Here is a 23,472-nt window from a genome sequence, read left to right as displayed (position 1 = left end):
TAACTCAATTATTATTATTATTATTTTTTCGTTTGTATTATAGTATTCTATAGAAATAATTGGAAAAATAATGGCCTAAATTATTATACACTTAAACAATAAAAAAAATTTTTTTTATTATTATTTTTATTATTATTCTTTTATATTTATAAATTTTGATAAAAAATTTATCCAACAGAATTGATAGATTTTCATCATCATCATCATCATCAACGACCTTGATCTTGTTAAAATTATTTCCATAATAAAACAAATATTTCATCGTAAATATTACACCACACCATTAGGTTTTTTTTTTTTTTTTCTTTTTTCGTTATCAAGAATTCTCAAGATACATATATGGCTCTATACAGATATCACCTTTTTTTTATTTTATTTTATTTTTTTACTTATCATCAATGAGTAATACTTGACAACGTATTACTATTCATTTTTTTTTTTTTTACTTTATTTTATCATCTATCTGAATATTATTTTTAAATAATTCAATAGTCTTTTGTGGGCACAGGTCAACTAGTTGAAATATTATATTAAAGACTGTTGTGTATGTGTGTGCAATAAATTAGTGTTTTTTTTTTGTAATATTACTCACAATTTACATATTTTTTATTGATATAAAAAATACTCAGCCATGCTATTGAAAAATCTAAAATAAATGTGTTTCATATTTTGAGTGAGTATATAAATAATACTAATATAAATTAAATGAAAAACAAAATGAGTAGCCAATTATTGAACAAAGAATTAATGAGTTTACAAAAAATGACTCAAATTCGTCTTGCACAAAATTTATGGGAAAATAAAATTATAAAAGATGAGATTAAAAATTTTTTTGAAAATCATAAACTCAATGATATAACATCAAAAGAAAATGAAAAAAAATTAGAATGGCTAAATAAAATAATTGAAAATATAAATTCAATGAATTTATCTGATTCAACAAAAGATGAATTAATATTTATAACACGTAAAATTGGTGATGAATTAATTGAATGGCTAAAAATGATTATTAAAAAAATAGCAAGATATGAAAATACATATCCAACAATAATAAATTACTTGGATAATTTAAAATGGAAAAATAATGGTGTTATTGATGAAATTGAAGTATTTGAATTACTCTGCACGCAAATTAATAATAATAACAAAACAATTGATATTATTTATATGTTTGAAGAAGCCTGTTTATTTTGTCTTGAGGATTACATAAAAATATTATGGAATAATTTTACTGAAGAAATAAAAGATGCATGGTTAAATATACAAATAAATGATTTATACACAATTCACATATTTATTTATTGGCGTTGTTATCTTTTGAATGAATCATCAAATTTATATTTATCATTTAATTATCCGAGTCAAAATGAATTCAACAATACAGCTGAGGTGAATGCATTTAAATCATCAATTAAAAATTCAAACAACATTGCAGCTAAATTTTTTTTTACAAAATTAAATGACACAGAAAAAGCTGATATTGTTGTTGAAATGTGTGAATATTTAGCTAAAGATATTACACTTGAAAAATGGGATATACCATTCATTGATGATGAGCCAAATATCATGACTCAAAAAAATATTGATATACTTATTTTTTTAATGAACAATATGTCTGACATTGTGTTGTTTGATTTTTTAAATAATTTCAAGTTTCGAGTGCTGTGTATGCTTATTGATTCATGGCAATGGCATTATCTACTTTTTGAAATGTTAATTAATTACAACTGGCAATTTATAAGATTCAGTCATTATCGTTATTTATTTGAAAAAATAATAGACATTATTTGCCAAGAGCATCAAGTGTATAAAACAAATCAAGGCAATTCATTGAGACTATTGAAATTTTATTGGCAAAAAAGTCCAATACGTTTGAAAAATTGTATTGTTGATAAATTTTGGATAATATTTACAAAATTAATATTAACAATTCAAGATATAAATTTTTTGTCATTTATTATTAATGACAATGACATGTCACATCAACGTCAAAATTTGTTGAATAATTTTTCTGATTTTGGTAATAATTTGGTATTTAAAAAACAATATAAAATATTGGATACATTTATTGATAAAATACTTGATAAAAAAGAAGAACGTTTATTTATTAGATGTCAATTATTACAAAAAAATTATTCATTTGATTTTTTTATTATTAATAAATTGTATGATGATGCTGATGAATTTATTAGCTGGAAATATCATTCAAATGTTGATAGAAATAGATTTAAAAATAATTTTAAAAATGATTTTATCAATACGGTTAATATGATTATTTTAATTTGGAATTATTCAACAATGGAAACTATTCAAGTAAATTTAAATGATTATTTTAAATGGTTGTCATATAGTAATCATGAAATGATAAAATTAAAAGAATTTATGAAAAAAGAAAAACATTTTTTACAAGAAATTAAAGCTATTTCTGCAAAACATACTTGTGATAATTATCATGAACAGTGTTTGATGTATTGTGGATTTGAAAAATCTGAAATATTAAAAATACTATTTAATGATAATAATAATCATGATGATGATGATGATGATAGTGAAAAGGGAAATAATATTAAAAATTCTAATGATGATAAAAATGGTATATTTTTTAAAATTATACAAAAACTAAAATGCCGAGCTAAAAAATAAAAAAATATATTCATCAAGTTAATAATAGCTGTTTAAAAAAAATCGTAAATAGTTTAATGACGTTGTTGAAAAATATATACAGATAAGATAATTCTTATCTAACATTTTTGTTATTTTGAGAATTTAAAAATAAAAAAAAAAAAAAAAATGATCAAGTATTTTGTGTGTGGAAATTATTTAAAAATAAACTTTATTATTTTTATTATTTATTTAAAACTAATAAATATATTTGTTAATTATTTTTTTTTATTTTTTTAAATATAATTTTCATATGTTCCATCTTTTTTTAATGCACCAACAACTTCACAACTATTTGAATTATGATTTGTTAATATTGTTTTTATATTATCATCAATATCACCAAGTGAAAATGATGATCCATAAAATGAATTTTTAAAATGTTTTTTTGTACAAAAATTATTGCCAGTTTTATTTATTTTATTATTGTTATTTAATTTTTTATCATTAGTTGAATTATTTAAATTATCTTTTGAATTGGTAATTTGTTTATAAGATGTTTCTGATGATGACTCACTTGATTTAAAATATTTATCAGTATTTTTACAATTTGTTGAAGGTGATATTGAATTATTATTATTTTGTAAAATTGTTTCTTTTATGTCAATTGATTTTGTATCATTTAAATTTAATTTCAAGTTATGAAATATGTCATCAATGATTATTGGTGTTATTGGGGTTGCTGGTTCACCTTTGCTCCAAAATCTATGAGTAATTTAAATAATTAAATTAATAGAGTTGAATTAATTTAAATAAAATAATTTAAAATATTTTTTACCTTTCATTATCATCAGATTTCATTTCATCATTTTTTTGTTTTTTTATTGTCAAAGTGTCAGTATTATTAGTAATATCATCATCATCATCATCATCATCGTCATCATCAAGATTAATTATTTCTTTAGATATTTTTTTTCTTGGAACTAATGGTGTATGAAATAATTTTTTAATTGCATTAACTCTTGATATTTTTTTTGGTTTAATATTATCTTGAACAACAACATCAACTTTTTCTTTTTCAATAAATTTTTTATTTTTATTTTTACTTTTACGATTAATACTTTTACGATTAATATTATTGTTACGATCAAATTCAACTGAAACTGTATATTCAGAATTTTTTAATCGATTTTTTATTGATGATCTTAATTTTTTTCCCAACGATGAAAAATCTACAAATTAATTTATATAAAATAGGTAATTTATTATTATTAATATTATTTTTGTCTTACTTTTTTTTTCAATAATTGATGATGATGATGCTGTTGATCCATCCTTGATATTATTTTTAAATGAAACTGCACTTGCATCATCAAATGAAATTTCTTTAGCTGATACTAATTTTATTTCATTATAATTTTTAAGAGAAAACATATTGTCTTATTAATTATAAATAAAAACAAATGATAAAAATATTATAATATTTTATAATACGTGAACCGAGTATGAGTAGTCTATCGTTACTGATTAAAATTGTTTGACTTGAGTAACCTGTGTCCAAATATAATAACTGATAAAAATACATACATAAATTAAAAAAAATAAAATAAAAAACACGTGGGCTTCTGACCAAGATAAAATCTTATTTTTTATTTTTTTTTTCAAAAATAAATTTAAATTGACCGCTATTAATTTTTTTTTTTTATCTAAACAATTGGTAGTTACATATACTAATTAGTTTTTTTCCTTCAAGTTGCTGGCATTGCTTTTTTATTCGCGCCAATTCCCGCGCAATTAATTGCGTCTTATTATAACAGACTGGATAAAATTTTATTATTAATTTCTTGGTAAGGTTAAATTTTGTTGCTGTTGTTGTGTGACTATCTATTGTTATATCAATTGATTTCGTTGGTTTCTTTGTAACTGTTTGTAACAAAGCAATAAATATAAATTAAAAAATATATATTTATTATTAATAAAAAAAATAAAATATGGCTGCAAGTACAAATAATCAATCAGTTTACAAAAGTGTAATTGATTCATTTGCTACTGCTGCAGCAAACCGTGATTCAGTTAAAATTGTCAGTCTTTGTGGCATTATTCGTAAAATTACCAAAGGTTCAGATAAAATAAAATATGAATTCGAGGACGAAACAGGTAATAACCACCTGCATTATTTATTATTCATTTATTTTATAATTTTCAAATATTAATAATAATAATGGTGGTGTTTTTTTTTCTTTTTATATAGGTACAATATCTGCTGTAAATTGGTTTTACCAGAAGGTAATAATCAAAGATAATATTGAAATTAATAAATATTATAACATAATTGGGTATCCTGTTGAAGCACTTAATTGGCGATACCTACATGTATTAAATATTGAAGTTGCTGATAAAATTACCGATGTTTTTCCACATATTTTAAAAGAAAAGAAGATGATTTTAGCCAAGAAGAAATATTATCTAAAAAAGTGGAGATATGACCAACTTGATCCTGATACAATTATCGACGTATGGTGTAGGGTAGTAATTACAAGACACCAATCAATGGTCTTGGATGTCGTACGTGCTGCAACTGCAAATGATGATGACATTCATATAAAAGATGTATTGACTAAATTACCTAAATATTTTACAATTAAAGAAGTTGACCAAATTCTTGAAGTATTAATGAGTAAGGGATGTGTTTATCAATCTTACAGTGATGAGCACTTTAGAGCAAACTAAATCTACAAAATAACTTCATTTTTTATTATTCACAAAAAACCAATTTTTATAATTTTCATTTTCTGGTATATGTAATCCTTTTTTTTTATGTTCAACTTATTTATGAAAAATAAAAATTCAAATCTTGATACAATGTAATAATTAAATATATGTCTTCTTTAATGATAACTTGTTTATAATAAAATAAATAAATAAATTTATTATTCGCTCTGAAAAAAATCATTTTTTAAAAAATGCCTTGATTATTATTTTCTTTGTAATAATTACATGAAAAACAATTTGGTATTTTTTTAATTTTTAACATTAAGCATAAAGCTGATAATTAAATGACAATATATTTTATTTAATTAATAATATAGACAATGTTTTTTAACACAAAAAAAAAATTATGTAAACAAGTTTTGAGCATGGAATAATTAATTTCCTCGGTTCATTAAATTCCCTAGGCAGCCATTTTTAAACTAGGACCAAAAAGGATACAGAGACTTTTTTTGTTATTAAAACTGCTGAGTGCTGACTGCAAGACCATTTAATTAAAATCAATTAAAATCCATGTGGTCAATGTGATTTATCATTATAAAGGCATTTTAAATAAAAATATAAATACATAATTTATTGCAATAAAAAACATCAAAATGACTGTAAGTAAATTTTCATCAAAAATATTATTATCATTATTATATATTATAAAAAAAGAGACTACATTTAATTGTCATTTTTTAATAATATATTTATCATACATAACCTCAATAAATATAAATAAATATATTTATATTTTCAGAAAACAAAAAAGCTAAAAATCAGTAAAGTCAAGACAAACAATCAAAAAAGAACAAAATTATCTAAACAAGGAAAGCTAAAACTTCAAAGACACAAGCAGCCAAAAAAACAGATACAAAAACCTCCTCAGCTTAAACCAGAAGATAATCAAGATGATAAAGAAGAAGAAGAGAGTGATCATGGTGAAGACATGTTGTCTATGGTTGAAAAAGATGACATGGATTTTTTAGAATCAGCTGTTAATTCAAAATCATATAATATTCTTAAAAAAATACGTTTCAATGATACAACATCTGGTGATGATAAAAAACGTAGAAAAAGAAAATTAAATAAAGATGATACACCAATTGAAGATGAATATGAAGAAACTGCTACTAAACTTGAAGAAGAAAAAGGTAATAAAAGAGTTAGAATGCTTTTACCAGTTAAAACAAGTGATGGTTTTATTAAAAATCGTACCATTGAAGAAGAAGTAGTTGATGATGATGATGATGAAAATAATGATGAAAATAAAGAAAATAAACAAGATGAAAAAGAAGAAAAAGAAATTGATAGTGATGAAGAAGTTATTGCTGATTTTGAACCAGAAATAAAAGATACTGAAAAAGAAAAAATATCAACAATTGAGCTATATGCATGTCGTGAAGAAGTATTAAGATCTAAAAAATTTAAAATTGGTTTATTATCAAGTGCATTATTGGAAAATCCAGAATTAAAAAAATCAAATTTTAAAGCACTACTTGATTTAATGGAAGAAAGAAATCCAGAAGTTAAAATAACTGTACGTAAAATAGCAACAGTATCATTATTTGAAGTATTTAAAGATTTACTACCATCATATCTTTTAAATCAAACAAAAGAAGAAGGTGTTAAATATAAAAAAGAAACACTATTATTATATGGCTATGAAGAGACACTATTACAAAGTTACAAACGTTATTTAACAAAACTTGAAAAAATGAGTGATAAGCTGAGAAAAAAAAAAGGTGAGACAAAAGTACTTACATTACCAGGAATAATTCTATCTGAAATAGCATTAACATGTATGTGTGAACTTTTAGTAACACATCCATATTTTAATTATTCAACAAATATTGCAAATTTTTTGGTACCATTTTTGGACAATAAACGTCCATCAGTTCGTGAAAAAGTATTTAATTGTATGAAAAATATATTTAAAGATGATAAACGTGGTGAATTGTCACTTGTTATTGTTCGTAAATTAAATCAATATATTAAGCAACGTGGTCACTCGGTTCATACTGAACTTGTTCAAGTACTATTGTCATTGAGAATAAAAGACATTGATCTTGATAAAGAACGTGATGATGAAATGAAACAAAAAAAATTAATGAGCCATAAACAACGTATACTTGCATTGAGTAAACGTGAAAGAAAAAAAAGTAAAAAGCTAGAAGCTGTTGAAAAAGAGCTATTAGAAACAAAAGCTGAAGAAAATAAAGTTGAAAAACAAAAAATATTAACTGAAATAACAAGTATTGTATTTACAATATATTTTAGAATATTAAAACAAGCACCAAATAGTCAAGTATTATCTGTTTGTTTAGAGGGTCTAGCTAAATTTGCACATTGTATTAATCTTGAATTTTATCAAGATTTAGTTAATGTCATAAATACACTGATGGAAGAAAAAAATTTAGGTTTACGTGAACAATTACATTGTATACAAACTGTATTTACAATATTATCTGGACAAGGATCAGCATTAAATATTGATCCATACAGATTTTATGTACATTTGTATAAAAATTTATTATCAATTAATGCTGGAAAAAATCAACAAGATTGTCTTATTATTATTAAAATATTAATTCAAGTGTTGATTAATCGTAGAAAAAAAATAACACAAAATCGTTTAATTGCATTTATCAAGAGAATAGCAACAATGTCATTGCAATTACAACATCATGGATCATTGGGATTACTTGGTATTATTAAAATAATAATGCATCTAACAAAATCAATTGAGGGACTTCTTGATACTGATGCTAATTCTGGTGATGGTTTTTATCAACCAGAACTTGATGAACCAGAATGTTGTAATGCATATTGTACATCATTATGGGAACTTGTTGCATTACAAAGACATTATCATTCTGTTGTACAAAAAATATCACGTAATATTGCAGCTGGTGTACCAGTAAATGGTGATGGTTGTTTACCACCAGAATATGCAAAATTAAAACCAGAAGATTTGTATGAACAATTTGATCCAACTGGTGTTGTATTTAATCCATCAATTCCAGTACCTAAAAAGGCACCACAAAAAAATATAAAACATCATGAATTTGCTAATTTTGAATTTGGTGAATATGTTGAAAATATTTGCAAGCAAGATGACGATAATGATGATGATGATGCTGAAGAATCTGAAAATATTAAATGTAATTTTTATGACTGTATCATGAAGAAATAAATTTTTCTTTTTTTTTTTTTATATATTGAAATGTTGTTGTTATTATTATTATTATTATGTAAAAAAAAATGGCCGTTATTAATTTATATATGTTCCTTCATGAAAACTTGTCTTAATTTTTTGTTAAATACGGGCGCGGACATAATGCTCTTATCAATGTTTATATTTTGTTAATAATAACTTGTAAAATTTCAGCTACTCCAAAAAAAAAAAACAACAATAATTAATAATAATAATTAAAGTGTTGATAAATAAAATTCAATTGTTTACATCAAGTTAAGCTAAACATAAAAGAAAAGAGTTGGTTCACTTTGACACTTGATATTTGAAAGTGTTGTTTTTTTTTTAAAAAAAATATATTTTTACATAAACAATTAGTTGGATATTTTATTACATTAAAACATCATGAAGAATTTAATATATTTAATTTTTATTCTTGGAGTAGCAAGCAATAGAGGTATGTAATGAATTTTTTTGTTATTTTAATATTTAAAAATTGAATGTTGATTGTTGTTTGGTGGGGCGTGGTCTAGACTATTGAAATAATTATGATTCACTTGTTGATCATGTTAAATAACAATTAAAATGTAAATATATTTTTTTTTATAATTTAATAGTATCAGGATTGAGTTGGGGTGGAAGAATATTATGTTTTCAATGTGTCAGTAATCAGCCAGGATGTGCTGATGATCAAAGTTGGTGGTGGTTTTCTGGTGAATATTGTCCAGAGGATGAAGATAGTTGTGTTAAAATAATTGAGACAAAAGGAGGTAAATAATAATTATCATCATCATCATCATCAAATAAAATACTTTCTAACAAACAAGCAAATTATTTATTTATTATTTATTTATTTGCAGTTGAAAGAGTTATCACGAGAGATTGCTTGAGTAATATAAAAGCAAGAACAGATATACCTGCTGATAAATATGAAGGATGTCGAACATATGCCAAGGATGTACGTCTTGGTCATTATGTCAATAACAGTATAGCCCAATTAGATATTCATCGTAATTACTATGATCAAACTGAATTTTGTTTTTGTCATTTTCGTAATCGATGCAATGCTGCAAGTGGCTTGACAATTTCTGGAATTTTAATAACACTTGGTATAATTATTCATCATTTTATCAATTAATATTATTATTTTTTTAAATTTACTATTATAGTTCAAAATGAACTAGTCCGTCCAGTGAATCTCAGTGTAGATTTAAATATAATATCAAAAAATAATTTAATCTATTAAGTTGAACGATTGCAATCGTACCTATCCGTCCAAAATATTTATATAACTTTTTTATAGAAATTTTTTTTTTATAAACTTATATTGACAATATATATTAATTATTATTAAAAATGGTATTTTTTTTTTTTACTTAAAAATTTATTACTACATTTGAATTACTATTATTACATGCATATGTATATATATATTTTTTTTTTTTTAAATTTGTACAATTATTTCTTACATGATTTTTAAAAACAATGTAAAAATGCTTATATTTGTTGTGAAATTATTGAAGCAACAAATACAGAGGCATAAAATAAAAATTTTATCTTTTGTAACATGATTATTATTATCAACGTATGAACAGATATTATTTTTTGTGTCAACGCATTTACAATAAATTAATTAAGAGCCAATATTTTAAAACAGTTTTCAAGCTGTATTTAAACTGGAGGGAATTGATTAAAAAAAAAAAAATTGAAAAATTTTTTCAGTTCTGCTTTTAGGCCTTGATGATGTGCAAATGTATTTGGCAATTTCGAAATTACAACATTCCGAAACCTTTTGAATAATTAATTGCTTTTAACAATCGATCTTCAAGTTTTTCAAATGACGAATAATCTGGCAAGAGTAATGTATTGAAGCAGGTATGAGCAATTGGTAGCCTATTGAAAAATATAAAAAAATTAAATTAATATTTAGTAAATTAAATAGTAAAGTTAGAAATTATCTGATTAATAATACCGATCAGAATCTGGACCATGTCGTGATATAACCATTTTTAATTTTGATAATCCACCAACTGGTACTCGATCACTTCCAGTTGTAAATTGTAATAATCTACGTTGACTTTCATGTGGTAATGCATGTGCAACACGCCAAAAATATTTAACAGTATCACTGTCAACCGTATAACCATCATATTCAGTTGTTGTTTCAAGCTCAGCAAAATCAAATTCTTTACTTCCACAAATAAGCTAAAAAAATAAAAAAAAAAATATTAAATTATTAAAATAAAACAATATACTTATAAGAATAAATAATACTTACTTGTTCAATTTCTTCAGGTCTAAATAACAATACCAATGGACTTTCATCAGTTACCATTGCAAAACCACGTCTAAATGCTTTAAATTGTCTCTCGACAGATTTATTTAATAAAAAATTAGCATAAAGATCAACAAATTCTCTTTTATTTGTTTGATTAACATATATATCATCAGCATTATTTTTAAGTTCATGAAATAATAATGTACCAAATACATCTTTATATCCAACTTTAAATGTTTGCATAAATACATCAGCAATATCATCATCATGATAATTTAACATGTCATTTAATGTTCTATATAGAGTTGGACTCCAATCTTCTAAATCAGCAAATACACCATTTCTTCCTAATAATTTACGATAAACAACCATTGGAAAATGTACATCCAATATAACATTATTATAAATAGCAAGACCAAGTACAACACCAATTAATGTAAATTGTGCATCTGATTCAAATGATGTTTGATTAAACCATGTTGTTTTGGTATCATCATTTAATGTAAACATACCATAATCAGGATTAAATATTTCTTCAATAATTAATTGAAAAAATTCTTTAGATACACCACCTTCATCAACACCTTGTTCACCTTCAAATTCAACAACTAATTGTTTTTTTAAATCTGATGGATTTTCCATTGATATCATTTCAATTTCAACTAATGCATCAGCAATTAAATAATCACGTCTAACTTTAATACGTAAATATGGATTTGTTGGTTGTCCAACAAATGATTGAAAAAATGACATACGTCTTTCACTATACATTCTTATTCTATTATCATAATATAAACCCAATGTTTTTGTTGCTGGTGTTAATATAAATGAATAATTCATAAAACTAAATTTTTTTGGTGCTTCATTTTTATAATATGCAAAATCTTTATCCATTTCAACCATTTCACTTAAAAATTCATGATAAAAATCAGTATATGGTATTGATGGTCTACGTGAATCAAGTGTATAAATACCCAATTCAATTGCCAATGGATCTTGTATTGGTAATGTAGTTGTAGTTGTTGTTGTCGTTGTCGTTGTTGTTATTCTATTTATTTTATCATCATCATCATCATCATCATCATTATTTTTATTATCATCATTATCATTTTCATCTTCATCATTATTATTATTATTATTATTATTGTTGTTGTTGTTGTTGTTATCATGTTGTTTATTAAAATCACAATCACGACTATATTCTGGTGAATCAATTTCACCAGCCAACATACTTGCATAATATATTATTTTCATAACTTTTGTTGGTGCTGTTATTGTATCAGCATCTTGTATACAATAATCACGTGTAAAAAAACCAGCAAATAATTTAAGTGTTATTAATTGTTGTAATGTTTGTAGTAAATTTGGTAAACGTGTTTTACAATGTTTTGCCCATAAACGTGATAATAATGCTTGTGCTTTTATTGGTAAACAACTTGCTGCTTTGCATAACATGTGTAATGCATATTCAAGATAATCATTACTACCAAGTACTGGTATTTCAAATACAATTAAAAATATATTAACAAGTGTATCAATACTTTCTGATTTTTTTGAACTACCACCACTGAGATCAAGTTCAATATTATTAGCAAGTGTAACAAGTGCATTGACTAGAGATGATTCAAATTTTTCACCTTTTTTTTTTTTTTTTTAGAAAAAATAAATGATTTTAATTAATACCTTAATAAATATTAGATTAAATAGATAAATTAATATACAATTACCTGGTATTTTCCATAATTCTGTAAATGATCGTCTAACTGATTCAATATCAACATTTGTATCATCTTGATCTGGTACACTTGGTGGTGCTGGATCACTACTATCAATTTCTTTATCCTCACCTTGAAGTGAACGTACAGCTTCTTTATTTAAATCACCTGGTGGTTTTAATAATGATTCTGGTGCACGATCCAATAGTGCTGCTAATGGTGAATCACTTTTTTCAATTTTTTTAAAACTTTTACTTAATGCTGTTGATGATGAAAATACCTCACCAAGTGTTCGTATTAATAATGAATAATTTTCTTCTGTTTTACATGTATCCAATATTTTTAACAATTTTGCTTCTGTTAAATATGGAATTTCTTTATCTGTAATTTTAAGTAAATTTATCATTTATTATATATTTATAAAAAACAAATTAATATTTTTATATTTTTTAAAATAAAAAAATAATAAATGAAGCATGCGGAATAATTGGAAATTGGTAATAGGAATTTTATTTGGATTTTTTAATTACAAAATTTGATTATGAATTAGGAATTTTGGATTTATGAATATTTTTTTGACTCAAGATATCTAAGATACAAAGCAAGAACAATTAATTCAGCAACAGCATCTTTTTCACCATCTTTATCATTAATTTTTTTAAATTTTTTACTTGTTTTTTTAATATTTGTTTTTTTCATTGTATTATTTTTACGTTTAATATATTTTCTTTTTTTATTTTTATCTTTTTTATTATGACGTTTTTTAGTTAAATTTTTATTATATGCTTTTAATAATCTATCAAAACTTGGTGATTTGACAATTGATGCTGATGAATCATTTGCTGATTTATCATCATCATTATCAATAATTGAACAATCAGAATTTGAATCTCTTGTTAATGAAAAATTTTTAAAACAATTACAATGTCTTTTAATTGTATTTTGTTTACGATGTGGTGATTTATTTGTACTACGTTGACGTTTTGAATTTTTATTGTTACTTGCTTGTTGTAAATTAAGACAATCATTTGGTTCATCATGATGATGATTGTCATTATTTGATGTACTTGGAAAATATAATTTAATTGATGATGATATGGATGTTTTTGGTGTTGGAAATTGTATTGATGCATCAATTTGCATTGGTAGTGTTATACCGTCAGTTGAACATGATGGATTCATTGTTTTAGATGGTAAGCTACTTTTTTCCAATATTGTTGGACCAGTTGCAATTGATGTTCTTGGTACTTTTGATGGTTGTTGATTTTCATCACAAAGTCTTGCTTCTTGAGAAAATAATTGTATTGCTAAACCAGCTGCTTGATTTGGTGTTAAATTTGTCACCTAATTTATTTAAAAAAAAAGGAAATTTCACATTTTTATATTTTTCATCATTATATAAAAAGTTGAATGTATATTTTCATACCTTGCCACTTGATGCACAATTTTGATTATCACATTGTGCATTACCACAACCATCAGTTAGTTGAAAAAAATATTTTTCAATTAATTTTTTAGCTGCTGCACGTTTCATGTCACTACAGGGACTTTCAGCTCCGACCCTGTTGTAGATTTTTTATTTTTTTTTTTATTAATTAACAAACAAACATACTTATATAAAAAAAAATTTGTAAATTCATAAATTCAATTCCAACACAGAAATGGTCTTGTCATCGTTCCAAATTTATACATCAAATTCAACAAAGAAACCTTGTACATTTGATTTTTATTATTTTTTTTATTTTAAAAAATATAAACGTACAAAATTTTCATGCTAATTTTAGTTTTTTTTTTTTTGTTTTGTTTCTGTCACATGCAGTGTCAATGACTTGTCAAAATTAATAAAATTAAACAGCTGATATTATTATCGTCAAACATGTCATTAAAATAAAAATAAATAAATATACCTAGATGCAAGATCTTCACCAGGGTCCTCTTGATTCTTGGCGTTCATAGATTCTGAATGACGTTGATATTATGTCTCAATGACTTGTTGATAATTTTTAATATTGTCAATAAATAAAATATACTTTTGATGATGATGATGATGCACTATTTGAATTAATTATTTGCTTTTTTTTTTGTTTTACAATTTAACAAACACAATTGATTAGGTATATTATTTTTTGTAATTAAAAATTTTTAACCTTGAAAATTACACACCAAGTTTATTGATAATAACAATAATAAAAAAATTAATATACAATTTCTTCAATAAAAACTTAAAAATTTAATTTATTTGTTTTTTTTTTCTTTATAATAAACTAAATTTAGAGTTGGGTTCGTTGTGTTGTTAACCAAAATATAATATACACACACAGAAAAAAAAAATTGACACACACACTGATTTTATGTTGAAAAAAAAAAATAATACAGAGAGAGAGAGAGAAGTTTGTGTTGTATGAAACTATGAACGATGAAATGGTGGAAAAATTGAGGAGAATTGAGGAGAATTGTGGGAGTTGGTGGGTGGAAAATGACGAGAAGAAAAACCAGGTATAAAAACTATTATATTGCGTCTTTGTTTTTCAAATTTTCTTTTTAAAATTAAATTATGAAAAAAAAAAAATGATATTTAGCTATGTGTGTATATAAAAACTATTTTGTTTTTTTTTTTTTTTCATAAAATTACTTTTGTTTTTTTGTATTTAAAAAAAATATAAATTAATAAAAAAATGACAGTAGAATATAATTATTTATTTCTCTGTTATTATTATTAATACAAAAAAAAAAAAAAAACAAATAGAACCACGTGCGCACGCTCAATATGGCGAATAAAAAAAAAAAAAAAACAGTAGTACGAAAGAGTTAGCGCTGAATGCAATACCCGCGTAATTGTAAAAATATTGCTAAACAAAAATTAGCAACTTTTATTTTATTTATTTATTTAAATTATTAGATGAAATATATAGCCATTTTTTTATGTTTAGAATAATATTAACATAAAAAAATAATCATTGTTATGATTTATTATTTATTTCACTCTAAAAATTGTTTTTAATTCTTTTTTTTTTTATATAAATAACTATATAATAAATAAGTTTAAAAAAAAAAAAAACTTTTTAAAACATGATACTCAACAAGTACTTGAGTATATAAGTGAATTGACAATTTTTTTTTTTTTTAAAATAATAAAAAATTGATGAGTTTGTAAATATTCTATTGACAAATTATGCAAGTATCAAAGTATCTAAAAAAGTGTACTTTTTGTCAATTGAAAAATGCTGATTAGAAGAAAATAATTTTCTTAAAATTTAAAACACTTGTTATCTAATAAAATTTCTTTTTTTTTTTATCATAATTATTTTACAATATAAAAAACAATAATAATATACTAATAATAATTGTTTTTATTGATAAATTAAATTAAATGATTGACATTCTTGAAATAAATTAGGTACATTTATTTTTAATATCATCATGATAATTTTCAAATTAAAATCTACTCAATTTCCTCGAGTTTCTTCCGGGCTAATAATTTCTTCTCGGTATCAACGTTTACGTATTTTCTCGAGACTTTTTTATCATATATATATATGTGTATGTATGTGTGTATATAATTTTCATGAGTGTGTAGGTATGCACTTTTCATCAAATCGATTTTCACGAAACTCTCTCTTTTTATTTTTTTTTTAATTTTTCTTTTTATCTGATGATGCATCAAGATGGTAGAAAATTAAATTCTCATATATATAATTCAACAGTATCAATTTATATTTTAATTTAGATAGAGATAAATATATTAAAACAATATTATGATTATTCAATTAATTATTATATTATTATTATTTGTTTATTTTTTTAATTACGATTGTTTATTTGAGGAAATGAAATGATATAAAATAATTGTATCGCATAAATTTTTTTAAATATAATTTAAACTTTGTTTTTTGATATTTTTTAAAAGTTTATTTTTATATCAATAAGGGTTATTTTTTGAGGGTGGGATGAAATGATAAAGAAAATGAAAAAAAATTAGGATAAAACTTCCGCTTAAATGCGGTTGAATTTCGATCAAGGACAATATTCTCATTCGTTTTTTACTCCCACTTTTAATTTTGTCATCATCATCATCACTCCAATAAATTTTCACACTGAATAACCAACCAATTTTAATGGAAACATCAACAAATGAATTGTAAAATTTTAATTAAACAAAATAATAAATAAATAAAATTAATTTAAAACAATTACAATTAAATTTCTAAATATTATTTGAAACAATATTATTTACAAGGTTGATGAAATTAAAAGCTAATGATTTATCGACTTTTTTATCCAAAATTATTTTCATTGTCTAAAAAGGTGAATTGATTAAAGTAGATGTACAATTTGACACAGTAACACATTGAAATATTGGATATAAATTTAGCATATAAAAAAAAAAAAAAAACATATGACCCAGTATGTTTTAGAAAAGAAAGAGAGATCAATTGAACACAAAATATTTTGTCAATATGTAATATACTATTTACTTTTTTTTCTTTATATCAAAAACCCTTGATTGAATTTCTTTTTTTTTTTTTTTTATTTTTTTGTCCTCCTGAGTTTATCAATAGGATATTCTCTGACTGCAATTCTAAATCGATGCATTCGAGGTTTTTATTTATATTTTTCATTCAACAATAAAAAATTTGCCAATAATTTAGAAAATAAAAAAAAAAAAAAAAACATTGTCATAAATGTTTTTGTATTTTGTCGTTGACAATGTGTAAATAATTGTTAATTTAATTTGCAAATTAATATTCATCATTGTCATCAAGTATCATATACTTGAAAATTGAGGTCAACATAAATATTAATTCAAAATATAAATCATTTTTTGTTGATAAATGAAACAAAAATGTTACTAAATTAACAATAAATAATTGTTTTAAAGAATTTCGTTTGATAAAATATATTATACTCTTCAAACGAAATTTTTAAATATAAAAATTACACAGGGTAAATTGACTTTTGACCTTCGAATGATGATGGCTTTGTGACCTCAACCATTGTCACTTTGCATATATGAAAAGCAATATCATATCATGTTAAAATTTAAAAAAAAAAAGATCAAACTTTCTGATATGTTGAGGCAACTTTTACATATAAAAAATTTTCTTTTACTTTCAATATTTGACACAAAGTTTTTCATCTTTTCTCAAAGGAATCAACAGCTCTTCTTTGAAAAAAAATTAAAAAGACAAGAAAATTTAATTTTAAAATGACAATAAAACAATTTTAAAATCATATTATTTTAAAAAACAACTTGACATTATAAAAATAAAAAATGAAATAGTTATCATCCCTAATAATTTTTATTTCAGTCATCTAATATATATCAAGTTTATTTCAAACTATCGCGTCATTAAGACTGCACATAGAGTATATGAACGAGATAAAAAATATATACAAATTAAAGTGAGAAAAAATAAAATAGAAAAAAAGAAAAAAAAAAAAAAGGAGTGAGTGAGGGAGTGAGTGAGTGAGTGAGGCTGTGGGAATACTTTGGGGTAGGACACAGATTCGCAGGAGCAGTAATATCGATCTATTCCCCCAGCCAAATATATCTATGTGTTGATATATTTTATCTAGGCAGGCACCTGACATTGCCATTGGTGCTTGATTATTCACAACCAACCGGAGGCTGACTAAACGCGGGCATTTTCACTTAACTTTTTTTTTTTTACCTCCGTTCGTTGATAAAAATATTTTTAAAAATTTTTTCACCAAATAAAACAACAGTTTAACGTCATTCAAATTATACCAAAAAAAGTGTCGATTGATAAAATTTAGTGTGTAAAAATTTATTAATCATTTACCTATTGTTTTTATTTAAAAGAATTTTTAAGGGTAGTTTTTTTTTTTTTTTTTTTTTTTTTCTTCTTCTTTAGGGAGTGATGTAAGGTGGGGTAACTGACTATTTGTTATTATTTTTTTATTTATTTATTTTTTTTACTTGGTTAAATTTTGAGTTTATTTATTATTTATTTTAAGGGTGCAAATATTTGTGGATAAGGTTTTCAAGGTTTCTCTCTGAGTGACTGCTCAATGTCGAATAAATGACCTCGACGCCGGGTAACAGCTGACTGCATCAATTTATTTAAGAAATTAATTAAATTCATATTTTATTTTTTAAAAATATTTAGAGTTTATTGATTTTTTTTTTTTTAATTTATTTTTATCTATTTGTGATTAATTTTGAATAAATTGGTAAGTGAAATTTTTTAAATTTTATATTAATTATTATTTAAATCTTTTTAATTTCTATCATAAAAAAATAATACAATAATAAATAATATTGTTGGTTTTTTTTTATTTTAAATAATAATAACACTAATGGAATGAAAATTTGACGAATAATTTAAATAACATTATCAAATTGAAATAAATTTCATAACAAAAAAATATTGCATAAGTAAAAAAGAAAAAAAAATGTTATATTCAATTTACTTATTGATATTATTATTTAAATAACATTTATAAAATGCAAAAATATTTAAAATATTTTTTTTTTTTTATTTTTCTAGGTGCTAAATTCATACTGAATTTTAAATGAAGTTTTAACAGTAAAAATTATATTTTCTTAGTGACTGATTGTTAGCCTGATGTCGTGATACTAAACTTGTTGATAAAATTAATTTAAAAAAAAATAATCTCGTATAATAAAAAATTTAAAAATGAAAAGAATAATAAAATCTTGAAATAAATATACAAAAAGAGGCGAAAAAAAATCAACAGATGATGGAAGACACATCTCCACGAATGAGGCCTTACCTCGAATCTTGGGATGTAAGTTTATTTGTTTTTTCTTTTAGCTATATACTTAATTAGGAATTAATTAACTTGATTCATTTAAAAAAAAAAAAACAGAATGAAGATAAATATTCAGTTGCAAATAGTCAAGCACCATTGCAAGACGGTGAAGATGATCATCCAGAACGTGGTACTTGGACTGGAAAATTTGATTTTTTATTATCACTGCTTGGTTACAGTGTAGGACTTGGAAATGTTTGGCGGTAATTATATTAAAAATAATAAATAATAAATAATTATTAACATCAATTAATTAATTAAATTAATTGTTGTTTTTTTTTTCAAAATATAGTTTTCCATATTTGTGTTATTCAAATGGTGGTGGTGCCTTTCTCATACCATTTACAATAATGCTCATAATTGCTGGATTACCATTGATGTTTATGGAACTTTCATTGGGTATTGATTATTTATTTATTATCAATTATCAATTAAATGAAATAATATAAATATTTTTTTTTTTTTTTTGCTTCAAGGTCAATATGCAAGTCTAGGACCAGTTGCAGCGTATCAAAAATTTTCACCACTTTTACGAGGTCTTGGCTATGGAATGGTTCTTGTTAGTTCAGTTGTAATGCTTTACTACAATTTAATTATTGCCTGGACAATTCACTATATGTTTGCCTCAATCTTCAGTCAGTAATTTTATAATTATTAATTATTTTTTTTATCATCTTTTGTTGTGTATAATAATTATTTTATTATTTTTCTATTAAGGTGGAAGCTCACTGCCATGGAGTAATTGTGAACCTGAATGGAGTGGTGAAGATTGCATTGAACCAATTGCTGCTGAAGAATGTGCTGAAAGAAATAATTCATATTTTAAACGACAATGTTTAAATTCAACTCAAATGACAGCTATGGGTTTAACTATGGAAAATATAACATCAGCAATAAGACGTCCACCAGCTGAAGAATATTTTGAGTACTATTATTATTTATTATTTAATACAATCAACAATATTAAAACAATATTATTTATATTTTTATATTTTATTTGTAGACATCATGTACTTGGAATGAGTCATGGAATTGAATATACTGGATCAATTAAACCAACAATGGCTGCTTGTTTATTTTTAGCATGGGTCATTGTATTTCTTTGTCTGAGTAAAGGTGTACAAAGTTCTGGAAAAGTTGTATATTTTACAGCTTTATTTCCATATGTTGTTTTGGTAATTTATATATAGCAATTAAATAAATATTAATTTGCTAATATTTGATTTTTTTTTATCAACAGATTGCACTATTTATACGTGGTATATTATTACCTGGTGCTGATGAAGGTATATTATTTTATTTAACACCAGATTGGCGACGTTTAACAACAGCAAAAGTATGGGGTGATGCTGCTGTACAAATATTTTTTGCTCTAAGTCCAGCATGGGGTGGTTTAATAACACTAAGTTCATATAATAAATTTGATAATAATTGTTATAAAGATTCATTGATTGTTGCTGTAAGTAATATTGGTACATCATTTTTTGCTGGACTTGTTATATTTTCGGTTATTGGATTTCTTGCACATGAACTTGGTGTACCAGTTGCATCAGTTGTTGATCAAGGTGCTGGATTAGCATTTATTGTTTATCCAGAAGTTGTTGCAAGACTTCCAATTGCTCCAGTATGGTCATTATTATTTTTTGTCATGTTATTGACACTTGGACTTGATTCACAATTTGCATTAATGGAAACAGTTACAACAGCAATACTTGATGGTATTCCATCATTGAGAAATTTTAAAACTTGGGTTGTTCTTGGTGTATCAATATTTGGATATGCTGGTGGACTTGTATTTACAACAAATGTAAATAATAATAATAATAATAATAATGATTTATTTTATTTTTATTATTAATATATTTATAATAATTTTTATTTTTTAGGCAGGAATGTATTGGCTTCAACTTATGGATAAATATGCAGCAAATTGGTCTGTTTTATTGATAGCAATTGCTGAGTGTATACTTGTTGCTTGGGTTTATGGAGCTGATAGATTTTTAGATGACATACAAATGATGATTGGTAAACGTGGTAAATGTTGGAGATTTTTTTGGAAATGGATGTGGAAAATAATAACACCAGCAACATTATTTTTTATACTATTTTTTAATTGGGTTGAATATGAGCCATTGTCATATGGTACATATATTTATCCAAGATGGGCTGATGCTGTTGGCTGGATTGTTGGTCTATTTCCAGTTTGTGTTATTTTAATAATGGCTGCGGTAATTGTTTATTCATATTTTTTTATATATTCATTTAATATTTAATATATTAATTTTCTTTTTTTTTTCTATAACAAAAATTTAGTGGCAAATTAAAAGTACAAAAAGACGTTCATCATATGATGAAGATGATGATGATGATTATGATGAAGAAACAGATCCAAGATTATCACGTAGTTCTGAACGTGTTAAAAAAAAAAGAAAAAAAGAATCAATTTGGATCAGAGCAAGGATACTTTTACAAGCAACACCTGAATGGCGACCAGCTTCTAAAAATTTTTCATCATCAAGAAATTTAACAAATACATCATTACCAGGTAAAAATTAAAATATAAAAAAAAAACAACAATAATTTATACAATTATTTGTCAAATATATTATGGCTTTTTTTATTACAAGGACAAGCTTATGATTCAGTACGTGATACAATTGTTCTTGTTAATGGACAACCACTTGTACAACAACCACCACCAACAACAACAACAGTATCATCATCATCAAGTCAAAAACTTCCTGGTCCTTCAATACTTAAAAATTCAAGTAAAGCTGATTTAATAACATCACAACAAGTTTGACGTGACGTTCACTTTTTATCTGATGACGATAATGACGATGATGATGATGATGATGATGAAAATTAATTTTTATTATTTATATTTTATTCTCAGATAATTAATTTTAGAGTCTTGAGAATTTATTTAAAATATTATTTTTATTTTAATAATTTTTTATTGTTTTTTAGGTCTTAAATAATAAATAATCATACAATTTGATATAGGAAAATAATATATTCATTTTTTGAGGATAAAAAAAATTTGCCATAAGCACATTGTCCAGGTGTTTTGCTCATTAGAATCGTAAAAATAAGATATATATATTTCATCTTTCAAAAAGCATATAATTTATTTTATTTATTGTTGTATTTTTTTTATAGAAATATATTTATTTTTCATCAATGTCAAGTTAATTTTTTTTTTTTTTTCTATTTAACACATCACAAGTGTACGTAAAGTCAATAATGTGAAAGGATTAACATATTCAAGCGATATATATGTATTATAAATGTATTTATTGAAATCAAATATTTTTTTTTTTATTAGGAATGATGAATAATCTTTACCAGCTCGTTTTACAAAAAAAATAATTAAAATTGAATAATGTTAGATGAATTATAATTGATGTATAATCGTTGACAAAAAAATTAACAGAGACTTGCGCTGAATTGTATAGTTTATTCTACATAAAGAAAACAAAAAAAATTAATTGATATAAGCAAAAAAATATAAATAAATAAACTATTTAAAATAGCCGATATGAATGAACGTAAATGTTCAAGTTGTCATATCTGCGATTGCGTGATTAAATGATTAAATTAACAAAAAAAAAAAATTCATAAATTGATAGTATTTTAATTACAAAAGTGAGATTAATTAATTTACTTGAAAAAAAAAAAAAAAAAAGAAATTTATTTACTCTAAAAAAACGTTATTTACTAGTATAGAAAAAAAATATATTTTTTTTCATCGTTTTTATTATAGCTGTTGTTATTGTTTCAAAATAATTGTTTATAATTTTTTATTTTATTTTTTTTTTTATAGTTGCATTAAATCCATTGAAAAAGAAAAAAAAAACCCCAGTAATTTATAAATAAACGTTAATATAAAATCAGGTCAATAAGCATTGTTTAAAAAAAAAATTGAAAATAAAAATTTAAGTGACTATAGTGCCATATGTGATTAAAGTTAATAGTTCTAGATGGTAAATGTTGAAAAAATGAGTAAATAATAAGACACTAGAATTCATTAAACAAAAAAATTAGAAAAAAAAAAAAACAAAATGTAACAATAATTATTTGGCGAAATGATTTAGAAAATTTTATGGTTGATCAAAACACGATGACTGATA

The 23,472-nt window shown here is 23.5% G+C and overlaps 6 protein-coding genes across 10 annotated transcripts in view; 4 read left to right on the top strand and 2 right to left on the bottom strand.

The window, feature by feature from the left end:
- Positions 1-23,472, bottom strand: part of LOC122854153 (fibrillin-2-like) — a 222,327-nt gene that overhangs the window by 85,225 nt on the left and 113,630 nt on the right. The window lies entirely within an intron of this gene.
- On the top strand, positions 4,466-5,350 carry LOC122854161. The gene is made up of 2 exons (XM_044154604.1): positions 4,466-4,758; positions 4,853-5,350. The coding sequence occupies exons 1-2, from the start codon at positions 4,593-4,595 to the stop codon at positions 5,329-5,331; spliced, it is 645 nt and encodes a 214-aa protein (XP_044010539.1). The 5' UTR covers positions 4,466-4,592; the 3' UTR covers positions 5,332-5,350.
- Positions 6,107-8,548, top strand: LOC122853670 (nucleolar complex protein 3 homolog; the record flags this gene model as incomplete). Its single annotated transcript, XM_044154084.1, has 1 exon — positions 6,107-8,548. A coding segment is annotated over one exon (2,442 nt), but the record flags the coding sequence as incomplete, so codon positions are not given.
- LOC122854167 lies at positions 8,719-10,390 on the top strand. The gene is made up of 3 exons (XM_044154611.1): positions 8,719-9,005; positions 9,166-9,318; positions 9,409-10,390. The coding sequence occupies exons 1-3, from the start codon at positions 8,954-8,956 to the stop codon at positions 9,684-9,686; spliced, it is 483 nt and encodes a 160-aa protein (XP_044010546.1). The 5' UTR covers positions 8,719-8,953; the 3' UTR covers positions 9,687-10,390.
- LOC122854127 (ubiquitin-protein ligase E3A-like) lies at positions 10,190-15,278 on the bottom strand. The gene is made up of 7 exons (XM_044154550.1): positions 14,449-15,278; positions 13,968-14,103; positions 13,699-13,885; positions 12,554-12,922; positions 10,827-12,463; positions 10,521-10,753; positions 10,190-10,441 (listed from the first exon to the last, which is right to left on the bottom strand). The coding sequence occupies exons 1-7, from the start codon at positions 14,493-14,495 to the stop codon at positions 10,321-10,323; spliced, it is 2,730 nt and encodes a 909-aa protein (XP_044010485.1). The 5' UTR covers positions 14,496-15,278; the 3' UTR covers positions 10,190-10,320.
- Positions 18,156-23,399, top strand: LOC122854131 (sodium- and chloride-dependent glycine transporter 1-like). 3 transcript variants are annotated; one of them, XM_044154559.1, is made up of 11 exons: positions 18,156-18,318; positions 19,114-19,315; positions 19,397-19,542; positions 19,632-19,738; positions 19,816-19,974; positions 20,057-20,264; positions 20,343-20,514; positions 20,580-21,146; positions 21,226-21,567; positions 21,653-21,884; positions 21,967-23,399. In XM_044154559.1, the coding sequence occupies exons 2-11, from the start codon at positions 19,265-19,267 to the stop codon at positions 22,140-22,142; spliced, it is 2,160 nt and encodes a 719-aa protein (XP_044010494.1). In that variant the 5' UTR covers positions 18,156-18,318; positions 19,114-19,264; the 3' UTR covers positions 22,143-23,399. The 3 variants fall into 3 exon arrangements, with proteins under 3 accessions (XP_044010494.1, XP_044010493.1, XP_044010492.1); XM_044154558.1 differs by lacking the exon at positions 18,156-18,318 and adding an exon at positions 18,418-18,601; XM_044154557.1 differs by lacking the exon at positions 18,156-18,318 and having other exon boundaries at positions 18,418-19,315.

The sequence above is a fragment of the Aphidius gifuensis genome, linkage group LG4 (genome assembly GCF_014905175.1).
Source record: "Aphidius gifuensis isolate YNYX2018 linkage group LG4, ASM1490517v1, whole genome shotgun sequence".
Classification (NCBI taxonomy): domain Eukaryota; kingdom Metazoa; phylum Arthropoda; class Insecta; order Hymenoptera; family Braconidae; genus Aphidius; species Aphidius gifuensis.
The sequence above is the reverse complement of the archived record's forward strand: the minus strand, read 5'-3'. Positions and strand labels throughout refer to the sequence as shown.

Coding starts and splice junctions, on each gene's coding strand:
- LOC122854161 (XM_044154604.1), top strand. CDS start 4,593: ATGGCTGCAAGTACAAATAATCAATCAGTTTACAAAAGTGTAATTGAT. Junction 4,759..4,852: donor TGAATTCGAGGACGAAACAG/GTAATAACCACC, acceptor CTTTTTATATAG/GTACAATATCTGCTGTAAAT.
- LOC122854167 (XM_044154611.1), top strand. CDS start 8,954: ATGAAGAATTTAATATATTTAATTTTTATTCTTGGAGTAGCAAGCAAT. Junction 9,006..9,165: donor TGGAGTAGCAAGCAATAGAG/GTATGTAATGAA, acceptor ATAATTTAATAG/TATCAGGATTGAGTTGGGGT. Junction 9,319..9,408: donor AATAATTGAGACAAAAGGAG/GTAAATAATAAT, acceptor ATTTATTTGCAG/TTGAAAGAGTTATCACGAGA.
- LOC122854127 (XM_044154550.1), bottom strand. CDS start 14,495: ATGAACGCCAAGAATCAAGAGGACCCTGGTGAAGATCTTGCATCTAG. Junction 14,104..14,448: donor GGTGAAGATCTTGCATCTAG/GTATATTTATTT, acceptor AATCTACAACAG/GGTCGGAGCTGAAAGTCCCT. Junction 10,442..10,520: donor CATGGTCCAGATTCTGATCG/GTATTATTAATC, acceptor ATTTTTCAATAG/GCTACCAATTGCTCATACCT.
- LOC122854131 (XM_044154559.1), top strand. CDS start 19,265: ATGATGGAAGACACATCTCCACGAATGAGGCCTTACCTCGAATCTTGG. Junction 19,975..20,056: donor TATGTTTGCCTCAATCTTCA/GTCAGTAATTTT, acceptor TTTTCTATTAAG/GTGGAAGCTCACTGCCATGG. Junction 20,515..20,579: donor TATTTCCATATGTTGTTTTG/GTAATTTATATA, acceptor TTTTATCAACAG/ATTGCACTATTTATACGTGG.